This window comes from Psammomys obesus, unplaced genomic scaffold, assembly GCF_907164565.1.
Source record: "Psammomys obesus unplaced genomic scaffold, mPsaObe1.curated_primary_1811, whole genome shotgun sequence".
Lineage (NCBI taxonomy): Eukaryota > Metazoa > Chordata > Mammalia > Rodentia > Muridae > Psammomys > Psammomys obesus.
The window spans coordinates 3,995,897-4,008,628 of NW_026586383.1; the positions used below are offsets into that span (position 1 = coordinate 3,995,897).

Genomic DNA, 12,732 nt, shown 5'->3' on the forward strand with positions numbered 1-12,732 from the left:
ACAAAACACCAGAAAAAAGCAAACATAAGGAAGTGTTCGGGAGCTCCAGGTGGTTGGCCACGTCACGTCTGCAGCCAAGAAGCAGCGAGAGATGGGTGCCGGTGCTCAGCGGCTTCAGTGTGGGACAGCAGATCGGAGGGTGGTAGCTTATTCTGTATCTAGGAAGATCCCTCACCTCAGTCAGCTCACTGAGTCAATAAGGTCAGCCATGGAAGGAGCAGGGCCCTGAGACAGCCAGACAGGACGCACCTCCGCTGTGTCCTCAGGGCAGCCCGTCACCTCAGAGGAGGGACAGGGTGTGGAAGGCGGGTGATTTAGCTCCGAGTGAGGGTGGGGAGGGGATGTGTGATGTAGCTGTGAGCAGCTTCAGCCAGTCCTAAGGAAATCTGGGACAGGGGGGGCAAGGGGAGGAGGTCGTTATGTCCCCAGACGGATCGGCGGTTAGATAGAGGCTTTCCCTCAGGGATGTGAACTGGAGAAGCAGCGGATCAGAGCACTGGCTGCTCTTCCGGAGGATCCCCATTCTGCTGCCAGCTCCCACGTGACTGACTCACAACCATCTAACCCTCCCGTCCCAGGAGACCTGACACCCTCTTCTGACCTGTGAGCTCACGCAAGGTGCACAGACATGCATGTTGTCAGAACACAAATACACACAAAATAAAGTTAAAATGAAAAAGAGCGATTGGGCTTGAACTTCTAATCTTCCTGTTCCTCCTCCCAGACTTGGGTTATAGGCATCCGCTGTCTGCAGTGCTGGGGATGCGCCTGACGAGCTGTGAAAACCGCATCCCAGCTCTCGTGATTTAATGGTCTTTCATTTCTCCTGACCCAGGCCTTCGGTAGTGGCCAGTGACATTTTCTTCCGTCTTCTAGGTGCCAACACGCCCTACTCAGCACAGCCCACCAGCTACGACTATGATGCCCCACTGAGCGAGGCAGGGGACCTCACTGAGAAGTATTTTGCTCTTCGAAATGTCATTCAGAAGGTGAGTCCCTAGAACTCTCCGTGAGAGACTGGTGGCAAGCTTGCCGTGAACTCCTCATAGCTCTGTAGCCGGCTTCCTGCCTGGAACCTTCGTGATGGGGTGGGTGGATGGGGGCATGGACTGTGGTACAGCCATGCTGAGGAAGACCTCATGGGTCTATCAGCAAGGCTCCAGGATGTACCCTTTTCCTGTGAGACCCAGCTTGGGGAACCTAGTCTGAGGAGGGGAGAGCTAAGGAGCCATCCAGGGTGGTTTAGTGACCTAGCATGTACGGCAAGTAGAAGCCAGAAAATGTGTCCTTGTGGTAGCTCAAGTGTGCAGGGAGGAAAATTGGTAAGACAGCACTGTGCAGGGCAGATGCGAGCCATGCAGAGAGGGGTGGGGCGGGGCTGTGTTCTTTTGGGGCCAAGTTTCCGCTATCTGCCTCTGGAACCTCTCCATCCTGCCAGCAGCCAGCCTTTGAAACACCTAAAGTTTTCAGGTGGGGTTTCCTGTCTCTGTGGTGAAAAAAAAAAAAAATGCCCACAGTTTTTTTGCTCAGTCACCTGAGTTTTGAAGTTAAAAAAAAAAAAAAGGTTTTCTGCCTGTAAGTGGTAAAAGTGTCATGTCGTGTAACGTCAGTTTTAAGCATGTCTTGAGATTTGTGTTCGGAAATCTTTTCTTTTGTTTTTGTGGGGTTTCTGTTTGTGTTTTGAGACAGGGTCTCTGCGTACATGAGGTCGGTACTTTGAACCCACAGAGATCTGCCTGCCTCTGCCTCTTGAGAGCAGTGAACCACCACACCTGGCATGGAAAAAAACGTGATATGAACCTTATGTGGTACACGTGTGCAGTCTCCCTTCTGGAGGCGGAGCAAGAGGATCAGGAGTTCAGTCATCCTTGGGTATAGGGTTCAAGGCCAGCCTCGGCTGCCTAAGACAGCGTCTCAAAAAAAAGAGATGTTACCGTACTTTCTAAAACTGTTTGATTCACATTTCTTATGTGAAGGGTGTTTCTCCCTTCCCCACCCCAGTACCTTCCAGCGATAGGTAGGAGAAAAAGAAGGTTAGTGAGGAAACGGGGTGGAGTTCTCTTTAGCTACTTCCTGCTGGTTAGGGTTGTTGGGTTCCTTGGGGCAAGTCTGATCTCCAACTTCTCATCCAACTGCAACAACAGCAACCTGGAGTAGCAGAGGAAAACCCCAGCAGCCTCCTTTCTCAGAGCTCCCCAACACTCTCTGTTTGGGCTCTGGCATTTACTCTCTTTCCAGAGTCCTCAGATTTAAACTATCTGCAGCTGGCAAAGAGCTCCTCTCAGAGCCAGCATGAGGCAAATAGTCTGCTGCTCTGGACCATTTGTCCCACATCCCACACCTGAAACATAACTGAGGTGGGGGTTTTCTGTTTGTTTTTGGTTTGGCTTGGTTTGGTTTGGTATTCTGTTTTTTGAGACAGGGTTTCTCTGTGTAATAGCCCTGACTGTCCTGGACTTGCTTTGTAGAGCAGGCTGGCCTCGGTCTCATGAAGATCCACCTCTCTCTGCCTCCCAAGTGCTGGGATCAAAAGGCCTGTGCTACCACCACCTGGCTGACAACTGAGGTTTGTTTTTTGTTTTTGTTTTTGTTTTAAGATTTATTATTTATTATGTATACATTGTATTGCCTGTATGTGTGCCTGCAGGCCAGAAACGGACACCAGATCTCATGATAGATGGTTATGAGCCACCATGTGGTTGCTGGGAATTGAACTCAGGAACTCTAGAAGAGCAGCCAGGGCTCTTAACCTCTGAGCCATCTCTCCAGCCCACAACTGAGTTTTTAAAGACACCAAAACTTTCCACTACAGAAAGAAAGAAAAAATATATATTCACACCTAAAATTTCTCTTCACTTAAAAACTTTTTTTGAAAGGGGTGTGTGTGTGTGTTCACATGTGTGTAGTAGGTACCTGCGGATGGCAGAAAAGGGCATTAAATCCACTGGACCTGGAGTGACAGGATTGAGGACCACCCTGTGTGGGTTGGTACTGCAAACTGAAAGAGCAGCAAGTATCCTTATCCGCTGGACAGCGTGTCCAGCCCAAGTCATCTTCACTTTTGATACAGATAGATTGGTTTCTACTTGGTATGTGTGTGTATATGTTTGTAAGTAGGTGTGTGTGTCTTCCTCAGTCACTCCCCACCTTATTTTGAGGCAGAGTCTCTCACTGACCCTGGGCTCTCACTGGCCAGGACTCTGTCCATCTCTGGGATCACAGGTATGTGACCCCTCTGCCCTGGTTTTTGTGGGGCTGGGGACTGAACTCAGCTCCTCTTGCTTGCATGGCGAGTATCTGAGCCCCGTGCACAGATTAATTTCAGCTATTTTTTTTTTTATGTAATTTGTCTTCCCCCTTTTCTTGTTTCTCTTCTCTTTATTACTTTCTCTTTGCTTTGTTTGAGGATGTTTCTGTTTTCTTGTTTCCTCCCTCTTGGGGTTGGGAAGTTTTTCTTTCTCTGTGTTTTTGTTTTCTTACCCGGTCAAGTGTGTTATCTATGCCCTTAGAAGAACAGGGCTCCCAAGGCGACTGTATATGCAAAATGAGCAGGATACGGCAGCCAACGCCCAGTGGGAGCCTCCCTGATGCCTTCTGATCACCCTCAGCACCCACCTACCTCTCCTGAGCTAACTGCTGCCCCAACTTCTGTTGCCATCTATTAAAACCACTTGTTTTGAACTTGCTATAAATGGATTCATGTACACCTTAACTCAAGGAGGCAGAAGCAGGAGGATCCCTGTGAGTTTGAGGCCAGCCTGGTCTACAGACCAAGTTTCAGGACAGCCAATACTACATAGAAAAATCCTGTCTCAAAAATCCAGAGAGAGAGAGAGATTCAGAGTCACCCTTGGCTACATAGTAAATTTGGGGCTATCCTGGACTACATGAGACCCTACTTGAAAAAAATAATTTTAAAATGTAATAAGGAGCTGCTGAGATGGTAAAGGCCCTTGTTGTCAACTCAAGTTCAGCCCGCCAGTACCCACAAAACCTAAGCTGGGCATGGTGGCAGATACATGTAATCCCACTTGGGAGGCGGAGGTGAGATCGGGAGTTCAAAGTTATCCTCAGCTACCTTGAGAATTCTCTACTTGGAGTCCTGTTTTAATTAATTTCTTAATTAGTGCCATAGTGGCTGCAGATAATGTTTTAACCCATATAGCTCATTCCTTCGTGGATGATTAAATAGGTATATGTCACAGGTTGTTTTGTCCTAGCTGGTCTTAGCTGCTTGGTACACACAGGCCTCCTGCTGAAGGTAAAGTCTGGACAAAGATTTACAGGCAGAGATGAGAGAGCAGCATGCTGATGGCCAGGGCTGGAGAACTGCCAGAACTCAGGCAGCGTGAGGAAGGAGTCCTGCTTCTAGAATGCCAGGGAAGGAGCCCAACCGTGAAGTGTGGGGAGATGGATGAAGCCAGAGTCAAGTAGAGACGTCTTGCATTCATGTCCTGGGCTAGTGTGACTGACTCGGGGAAGTGAGGGCCGCTGGGAGGGTTGAGCGGAACAGCCGAAGGCTTATGCAGGCTGCAGGAAGAGAGCTCCGGTGACAGTGACGCAGGAAGACCAGTTAGGGACTGTGGTGATGATGGCATGTGAGCACACACCACCAGTCAGACTCAGACCACAGTAGGAAAGTGGAAAGCCGCACGCCGTGGCTCACACCTGTAATCTCCACGCTTGGGAGACTGAGGGTTACCCTGAGGTTGAGATAGTGAGTTCTAGGCCAACCTAAGCTTGCAGCAGTGTGAACTGCTCTTTCCAGGAGGGGCTGGGTGAGGGGAAAGGAAGGCAGGGAGGGTGCAGCCACTCGTGGTTTTCTGTGACAAGTGTGAGGGCAAGAATCAGATGCAAGGCGGCTCAGTGAGTAAAGCATTTTGTGGTCAAGGCTGAGGGCCTGAGTTCGGTTCCCAGTGTTCTCAGATAGCTGTTCCCTGAGCTTCCAGAACTCTGCTTTCTCCATCTCACCAGAGGAGTGTGTGTGTGTGTGTGTGTGTGTGTGTGTGTGTGTGTGTTACACAGGCATGCTGCCGCCTCCCCCTTTCCAAGGATCCCAGTTCAGCACACAGCAACCCTCAGTAGTGGGGTTCAAGGCGTGCCCCCCCCCGAAGGAATGGCTTATTTTAAAACTGTCTGTTTCCCCCAGTGCTGGGGCTCGAACCCAGAGCCTTGCACATCCAGGCAAGCGCTCTCCCACTGAGCAGCATCCCTGGCTTCGCATGGTCTTTCTCATGTAGACATGTAGGCAACCGAGGAGGGGAAGCATCTAGTGAGACGCTCCATGCAGACTTCACCTGACCCCTCCCTCCTCCAGAGTCTCTCCCCGGAGACAGTGTCAAGGGCACCCAGAGCGAAGGGGGACCAGCTCTCCTCTGCTTGGACTCTGGGAAGAAAGGCTTCCCTGGAGGCTGCCTGAGCCCAGGCTCGCTGAGCAAGGTCACGTGGGAGTCTTCAAGGCTTGACAGAACTCCTGACATTTGCATTTCTCTAAGGCATTGTCTTTGGTGTGGGTAAAACTGAACCAGCCCCGGTTAACACTTTGACCATAAAACTGTAGTCGTCCTCTCTCCCGCGTCCTGATGACACAGGCATGGCTTTATTTTTAGGAGCTCTTGAGTGAATCGGTGACCTGTTTAAGCAGTTCGATCCTAACCCTGTGTATATCTGTGTGTGTGAGAGAGAGGGTGTGTGTGTGTGTGTATCTGTGTGTGTGAGAGTGTGTGTGTGTGTATCTGTGTGTGTGAGAGTGTGTGTGTGTATCTGTGTATATATCTGTGTGCGAGAGTGTGTGTGTGAGAGTGTGTGTTTGTGTGTGTGAGAGTGTGTGTGTGTATCTCTTGTGTGAGAGTGTGTTTGTGTGTGTGAGAGTGTGTGACTGTGTGTGTGAGTGTGTGTGTATCTGTGTGTGTGTGTGTGTGTATGAGTATGTGTGTGAGAGTGTGTGTGTGTGTATATATCTCTTGTGTGTGAGAGTGTGTGTGTGTGTGTATATCTCTTGTGTGTGAGAGTGTATGTGTGTGTGTATATCTCTTGTGTGTGAGTGTGTTTGTGTGTGTGTGTGTATCTGTGTGTGTGTGTGAGTGTGTGTGTATCTGTGTGTGTGAGTGTGTGTGTGTGTGTGAGTGTGTGTGTGTGTGTATCTGTGTGTGTGAGAGTGTGTGTGTGTGTGTGTGTGTGTGTGAGAGTGTGTGTGTGTACACGTGTGTACGTTCACACTTGTGAGAGACGGTGGAAGTCAGAAGCGCTGGTCCTCAGCTTCACCTGGTCGTGGAGGATCTTTTGCAGTGTGCCCCTGTGCAGCAGGTCAGCTGTTCCCTGAGAACATCCGGGGACTCTCCCTCTCACTGCAGGGGCGCAGGTGTTACACACGCTTGCTGCTGCTTCCACCCGTACATGGGTCCCGGGTTCCCGATTCAGATCCGCGCATGTCCACAGCCGTCACTTTACCCAGTACGCTGCCTCCCACCTCTCCCTTTGGTGGGAGAGTCCGGTGGGGTTTGGAGGTGGCTGACGGGTAGAACTTATACATGCGTCGTTGACGCAAAGGACCCTGGGGATTCCAAAGGGTGGGCCTGGGGCTAGGAAGACGGCACTTTGGGGGTGAGGCAGGGCTGTGAGAGGAGCGCCTTATCCCCCAGCACGCCCCTTATGTCTAACACCGGACCCCCCAAATGGACCGAACCACCGCAGATGCATGCTGAGTGGGACACAGCCCCCGGTGCCCCTGAGCATGCTCCCCACCTGGGAAATGAGTGCACACCTCAGAGGCTGACTGACTCTGGGAAGTTATTTGCATTTTCTTTTAATTTCCTTTTCTTTGTTGTGGTGCTATGTGTTTGTTTGCTACAGTCTCCCTGTGTAGCCCTGGCTGGCCTAGAATACACTCCATAGACCAGGCTAGCCTCAAACTCCCAAAACTGCCTGCCCTCTGTTTCCCAAGGTTTGGGACTGAAGTCATCTGCTACCATGCCTGGCCTGAGTGTGTGTGTGTGTGTGTGTGCGCGTGTTTATACACTAGCCCACGTGCAAGGCCTGTAAGTTTGTCGTGCATGCATGTGCAAAGGATGGGGCCAACTTCTGGTACCTTCCCTGACCTCCCTCTGGTTTACTGTTGGAGATAGGGTCCCTCACTGCACCGTGAGCTTCCTGCTTGGATGGCTGCCCAGCCACCGGCCTTTCCCTCCTCTCTGGGCAAAGTCACTCATGCGGCTTTCTGGATCTTTAATGTGTGACTTAATACGAGGTTGCCACAGCCTGCCGTGGACTGTTCAAGGCCTGAACAAGGACTGTTCGTATCCACAGCTCATCCCAACACAAACTGCTTTTCTACATAGAATCCGTTAGATGGATGGACGGAGACAGGAGACTAGCGCAGGAAAAGTCAGTTTCCATGGAATCTGCCAGGTTTCCTGGGGAGAGAGAACGGCTCTCTGGGTACCTGAGTATGCGTCACTGACTGGCACAAAGGAGGCTTCGACGGCCAGTGTCAAAGCCATGTCTCAGGTGTAGGTCATGATGGAGAAGCAAAGGATAGGCAGTGAGGCGCTTGTGGACACTTGCGTATTTCTGAAACATTCGTTACCTGGATACGACGTTAGGATTCTGCTAGTGCCAATAAAAAGTTATTAAACAGAATCACGCGTGGTGGTGCACAATTTTAATCCTGGCCCTCGGGAGGCAGAGGCAGGGGGACCTCTGAATTTGAGGCCAGCCTGGTCTACAGAGTGAGTTCCGGGCCAGCCGGAGTTACACAGAGAGACCCTGTCTTGAAAAAAGAAAAAAAAAATTACAGATGGGTGTCTAAAGGTTAACTTTTTTTTTTTCCTCTCCTCTCTTCCCCACTCTGCCTTATAGTTTATAGATATCCCGGAAGGCCTTATCCCTCCATCTACACCCAAGTATGCATACGGAAAAGTTGCCCTGAGAAAGGTAAGACAGGGCACAGGTTGGGAGTGTGGCTCAGTGAGTAGAGCGCTTGCCTGGCATGAGTGGAGCCCTGGGGTATGTCCCCAACACCGTGTAAACCAGTGTGCTGGCACACACCTGTAAGCCCGGCGTTCAGGAGCTGGAGGCAGGAGGATCAGGAGTTCGAGGTCATTGTTGGCTACGGAGTGAGTTAGAAGCTAGCCTGGGCTGCATAAAATTCTATCTCAAAAAGAAGAAAAAAAAAAAAAAAAAAACAAGTCTGATCCTCACTGAGAGTCAGATGGGGAGACACAGTGAGTGGAGGTGTTGTCTCGGGCCAAGGGCTGCTGTTTTCTGAGAGCCGGGCGGAGTGGTTGGCGTTTCTAAGGGAACGGGGAAATGAAAGGTGAGAAGATGCGGATGCAGGCTGACAGGCCGTGGCACAGGAGGAAGAGGGGGTCTTGGTTCGCTGTGGTTCAGTTCTCGGCTCTCAAAGGCAGTGCTGTGGGTGGCTGTGGAGGTGACATCCTACTTCATATTCTGCCCAATGGTGCTTTGTTCCATCATTTGCCCCTTTAACTTTTTCTTTATTTCATTTATTTCTTGGGTTGGGAGATGTGCATACCGTGGTAACTAGATGGAGGCCAGCGAACAACATGAGGGAGTCTGGGGAATGGAACTCGGGTTGTCAGACACGGCGACAAGTGCCCTTCTCTGTGACCCCCCCCTTACAAGTCTTACCCACCCTTTTTTAAATGCGTTCCCCCAGGCCACAGCAATTTTGACATCTCTGCTCTTAAATTAGATCCAAAAATCATATCCCAGTGACTTTTGGAATGCTGGGGCATGGGGGGGGGGAGCTAGAAATTAATCATTAGTAAGAGTTAAGGTGATTTCTTCTGGGGGAAAAGGGGGAGTTACCTAATGGTCGGAAGGAGGGTTGAAGCAAAATCGGCTTGTTTTGACTCTCTGGGTCTTCAGGTTTTTCCCTCACCCCATCCCTTACTCCTATATGCATTCATTCATCAGAAAAGAAGAAAACACGAACAGTCACTTACTTCTTAAGAATCTTGAAATTCTAAAATAGCAACCTAAGTTTTTATCTTTAAGCCAAATGCCAAACAGCGTGGTAGTTTTTTCCACTCGAAGCCTCTCTCCGGCGTCTGGTTGGCTGGCTGGGCTGCTGTAAGAGTTTCCACTGAGAGTGAGATCCTGTGCCTCACTCTACAAAGAGTGTGCTCTCTGATAGGAATCTCTTCTCAGACCTGTCACACTTGAGTCACACCGGGAAAGGGCACTTCCTCACCTATGCAGCTACTCAAGAAAACAGTAAGAACTTCTGTTACATGCTATCAAATAAAATATTAAAACAACAATACCAAAATTGAAAAAAAAACATAAAGAAATACAGCTTGGTGCCACGAAGGAAATCAGCAAGTTGGGCGTGTTGGCTCATGCCTGTAATCCTAGCGCTACGGGGGCTGAGGCAGGAGGATTGCTGTTAAGTTCAAGATCAGCCTGCGCTACAGAGTGAATTTGAGGCTAGCCTGGGCTATCGAGAAAGATGCTATATCCAGAAAACAGGGAGATGGGGTGAGGGTGGAGAGAAACAGATGTGGCTGTAAATCCCAGCACTGGGAAATGGGAGGCACGAGGATCAAATGTTCAGGGCCATCCCCTTGGCTACGTAGAGAGTTCCAGCCTGGGCTACGAGAGACACTAATAAACTCAAAATAAAACACAGAAACCTAGGAGGGAGGGACTCGGCATACAACCTTTTTCAATTCACCTCGGGGCCTTTCTTAAAGAGCTCTGAGCTGTGCTTCAGAATGGGCGCGCTTGAAACTCTCTTTAAGACCACCATCTTACATTTTCATAAGAATTAGGATCAGGGTCACACTGGCTGCTCTTTTTTTCTTAGTTTAGTTCTGTTTTGTTTGACACCCAAGCAGTCCTGGGCGTCCTGGATCTTGATATGTAGACCAGGCTGGCCCAAAGTCACAGACATTTGCCTGCCTTCCAAGTGCTGAGATTAAAGGCGGGTGCCACCCTGCCTGGCTTTGACTGAACTTCTAGAGGATCCAGGTTTGATTTTTGATTTCTAGTGCCTACATGGCAGCTCACAACCCTCTGTGACTCCAGTTCCAGGTTCTGGCAGCCTCTTCTAATCGACGTGGGCACTCACATGTGCACACAGATGGTACACAGACACACACGCAGGCCAGACACCCAAACACATAAAATTAAAAAGGAAAGAGGAGTAGGCTGTAGGGCATGGTTGCACGCACCTTTAATCCAAGCATTTGGGGGACAGGTTAGTCGGATCTCTGTGAGTTCAAGGCCAGCCAGGTCTATGTAGCTAGTCCCAGGCCACCCAAATAAAATAAAACAAAATAAAAAGTTAAGAGCCAGGCCTGGAGCTGCAGCTCAGGGGTAGAGAACTGAGGTGGTTTGTGTGACCCCCGAGTTTGCAGCTGGGGGTGGTGTCTTTAATCCCAACACCTGGGGGGCAGAAGCAGGCAGATCTTTGTGAATTCAAGACCAGAAGGTCTGCAGAGTGAGTTCCAGGCCTCAGAGGAGGGCCTGCTTGGCATGCAGAAAGCCCTGAGTTTGAACCCCAGCAGGACCTAAGGCAGATGTGGCCGCACACTCACAGTGCCCCAGCACTCGGAGAGTCAGAAGAGCAAGGCCACCCTTGGCCACATAGCACCCTAGGCCTGCCTGAGACACATGAGGCCTTGTTTCAGAAAGAAAGCCTTGTTTCAGAAAGCAAGGGAGCGAGTGGGAGAAGAGAGGGAGTGGCGAATAAAATCCAAGGTGATTGAGAAGCCAGTGAAACTTGGACAGTTGAGGCGTACCTCAATGTCTTTGATAAGCCCGACTCCCCCCGCCCCCCAAAAAAAACACACACACCGGGGACAGGACACTGAGTGTGTTTTTGCTTCTTTTCAGTTCAAGACAGTGGCCGAAGCTCTGGGCATCCTGTGTCCCAATGGACCTGTGAAAAGCCTTTATCCCTTGACGTTCGTCCAGGTAAAGCAGGTAGGTCTCCACAGGCAGCTCTGCCTTTCTTCCGCTGGCAATGCACGTGCTTCCGTACTGCCTCCTGGGCGTCGTGATTTTAGTGCTGAGAAATGGAAGTTTCGGGCTGGGATAGGGCTCAGTTGGTAGGGCGCTCTGGCTCTGCTGCTGTGAGCAAAGCTCAGGGTTCCGATCTCCAGCACCTCATAAACCAGGCATGGTGGCATGCCTCTAGTTCCAGCACTTGGGAGATGGAGGTCGGAGGAGAAGGATGTCCACCTCAAGGTCGCTATCAACTCCATGATATTCGAAGCCAACCTGGGCTCTGTAAGATCTTTTTCCTGCTTTGGAAAGAACTTCCGTGTGCTCCGTGCTTGCGTGTGCTTCATTTCCTGGCACCCCTGTGCCTCTGTAGAAGTTTCTCTCAACTTTTTCCCTTACAGGATTTTACCCTATCCGCTTTTCATCTGACTCATCTGTTAGCAATTGCTTTTCCTGCTTTGTGTGTGTGTGTGTAGTGGACTGCTTTTCCCTTTGTAAGCCTCTGTCTGTCTATCTGTGTGTGTGCGTGTGTCTGTCTGTCTGTCTGTGTCTAGTTCTGTGTGTGTATCTATCTGTGCATGTTTGTGTGTGTCTATCTGTCTGTGTCTCTATCTCTGTGTGTGTATCTATCTGTGTATGTGTGTGTGTGTGTGTGTGTGTGTGTGTGTGTCTATCTCTGTGTGTATTTATGTGTGTGTGCGTCTGTCTGTGTCTCTGTCTGTCTGTCTGTGATGACTGGTTCCTCAGAGGCTGAGGACAACACTGACCTGAGCTTCCAGGAGGAGAGGGAAAGCTAATGCTCTCTGCAGACTTGGTTGAGGCCGCCCCTTGCAGGCGACCCGTGTGTGACTGGCCCCCTGGCCTGCAGCCCGTGCCCACCACAGTTAAACTGCACAGAATTGTTGTGTGGGCTTCTCCCAGACCCCAAACCGGAGGCTCAGTGCCCCACCCAGGTCCAGGTCTGAGGACAGCGTCTGCCAGGGGGACTGCAGAATGGCCCCTGGATGTTATTGGCAAGGTCGGCAGAGTGTGGGGCTCAGCTCTCCAGGAACCAACTGTGAGATGGTTGCTGAAACAAGATAGTGTAAAAAGAGCAACTGGCAGCAAATACCACGCTAAGATTAGACTGCAGGACTGTCACCTTCTCCAGACTCCACCGGAAGCCAGGAAGGGGGACTCAGTGACCTAACACCTCAGAAACAGGGCTGAGATGCCAACTAAATGATCCAGTGTGACAAAGGGCCAAGTGACCCGTGGCATGCCCGTGACATCATCCCGGGGCCCGTCCTAGGAGGACATGTCTTCTCGCCTGTGTCCACAGAAAAGGCATTTTACTGACTCCTGTGAGGGAGGAATGGTCTAGGAACAATCTGACCTCTTTGGAATCTGTTGCTGTAAGCCCAGCTGCGATGCCCTCATGAGCGTGTGGGAGGCAGAAGTGAGACGCTAGAGAGCTGGAGGCCAGCCTGAGCTACATAGTAAATTCTAGCCTGGCCTGTGAAATGGTGCTACCTTGTCTCCAAAAAAAAAAAAAGAAGAAGAAAGAAATTAAAAAACAGAAAATCCAGCACAACAACAAAAACCCAGTGAGATCATATAGACTAGATTTTAAAAGAGTTGAGGTGGCTGGAGATGGGTCAGCACTTAAAACCACTGGCTGCTTTTCTAGGGGACCTGGGCTCGGTTCCCAGCACCCACACCGCAGCTCACAGCTGTAGCTCTAGCCCCAGGCATCTAAAACCTCTGGCCTCTGGGCACCTT

At 50.4% G+C, this 12,732-nt stretch overlaps 1 protein-coding gene across 1 annotated transcript in view; it reads left to right on the plus strand.

Annotated features, from left to right (window-relative positions):
* Glb1 (galactosidase beta 1) overlaps window positions 1–12,732 on the plus strand; it is a 70,130-nt gene that overhangs the window by 36,631 nt on the left and 20,767 nt on the right. Inside the window, exons 10-12 of the mRNA XM_055601776.1 lie at window positions 877–989; window positions 7,858–7,932; window positions 10,861–10,950. Of these exons, the coding sequence (XP_055457751.1) occupies window positions 877–989; window positions 7,858–7,932; window positions 10,861–10,950 (278 nt within the window). The remainder of the gene's footprint in view (window positions 1–876; window positions 990–7,857; window positions 7,933–10,860; window positions 10,951–12,732) is intronic.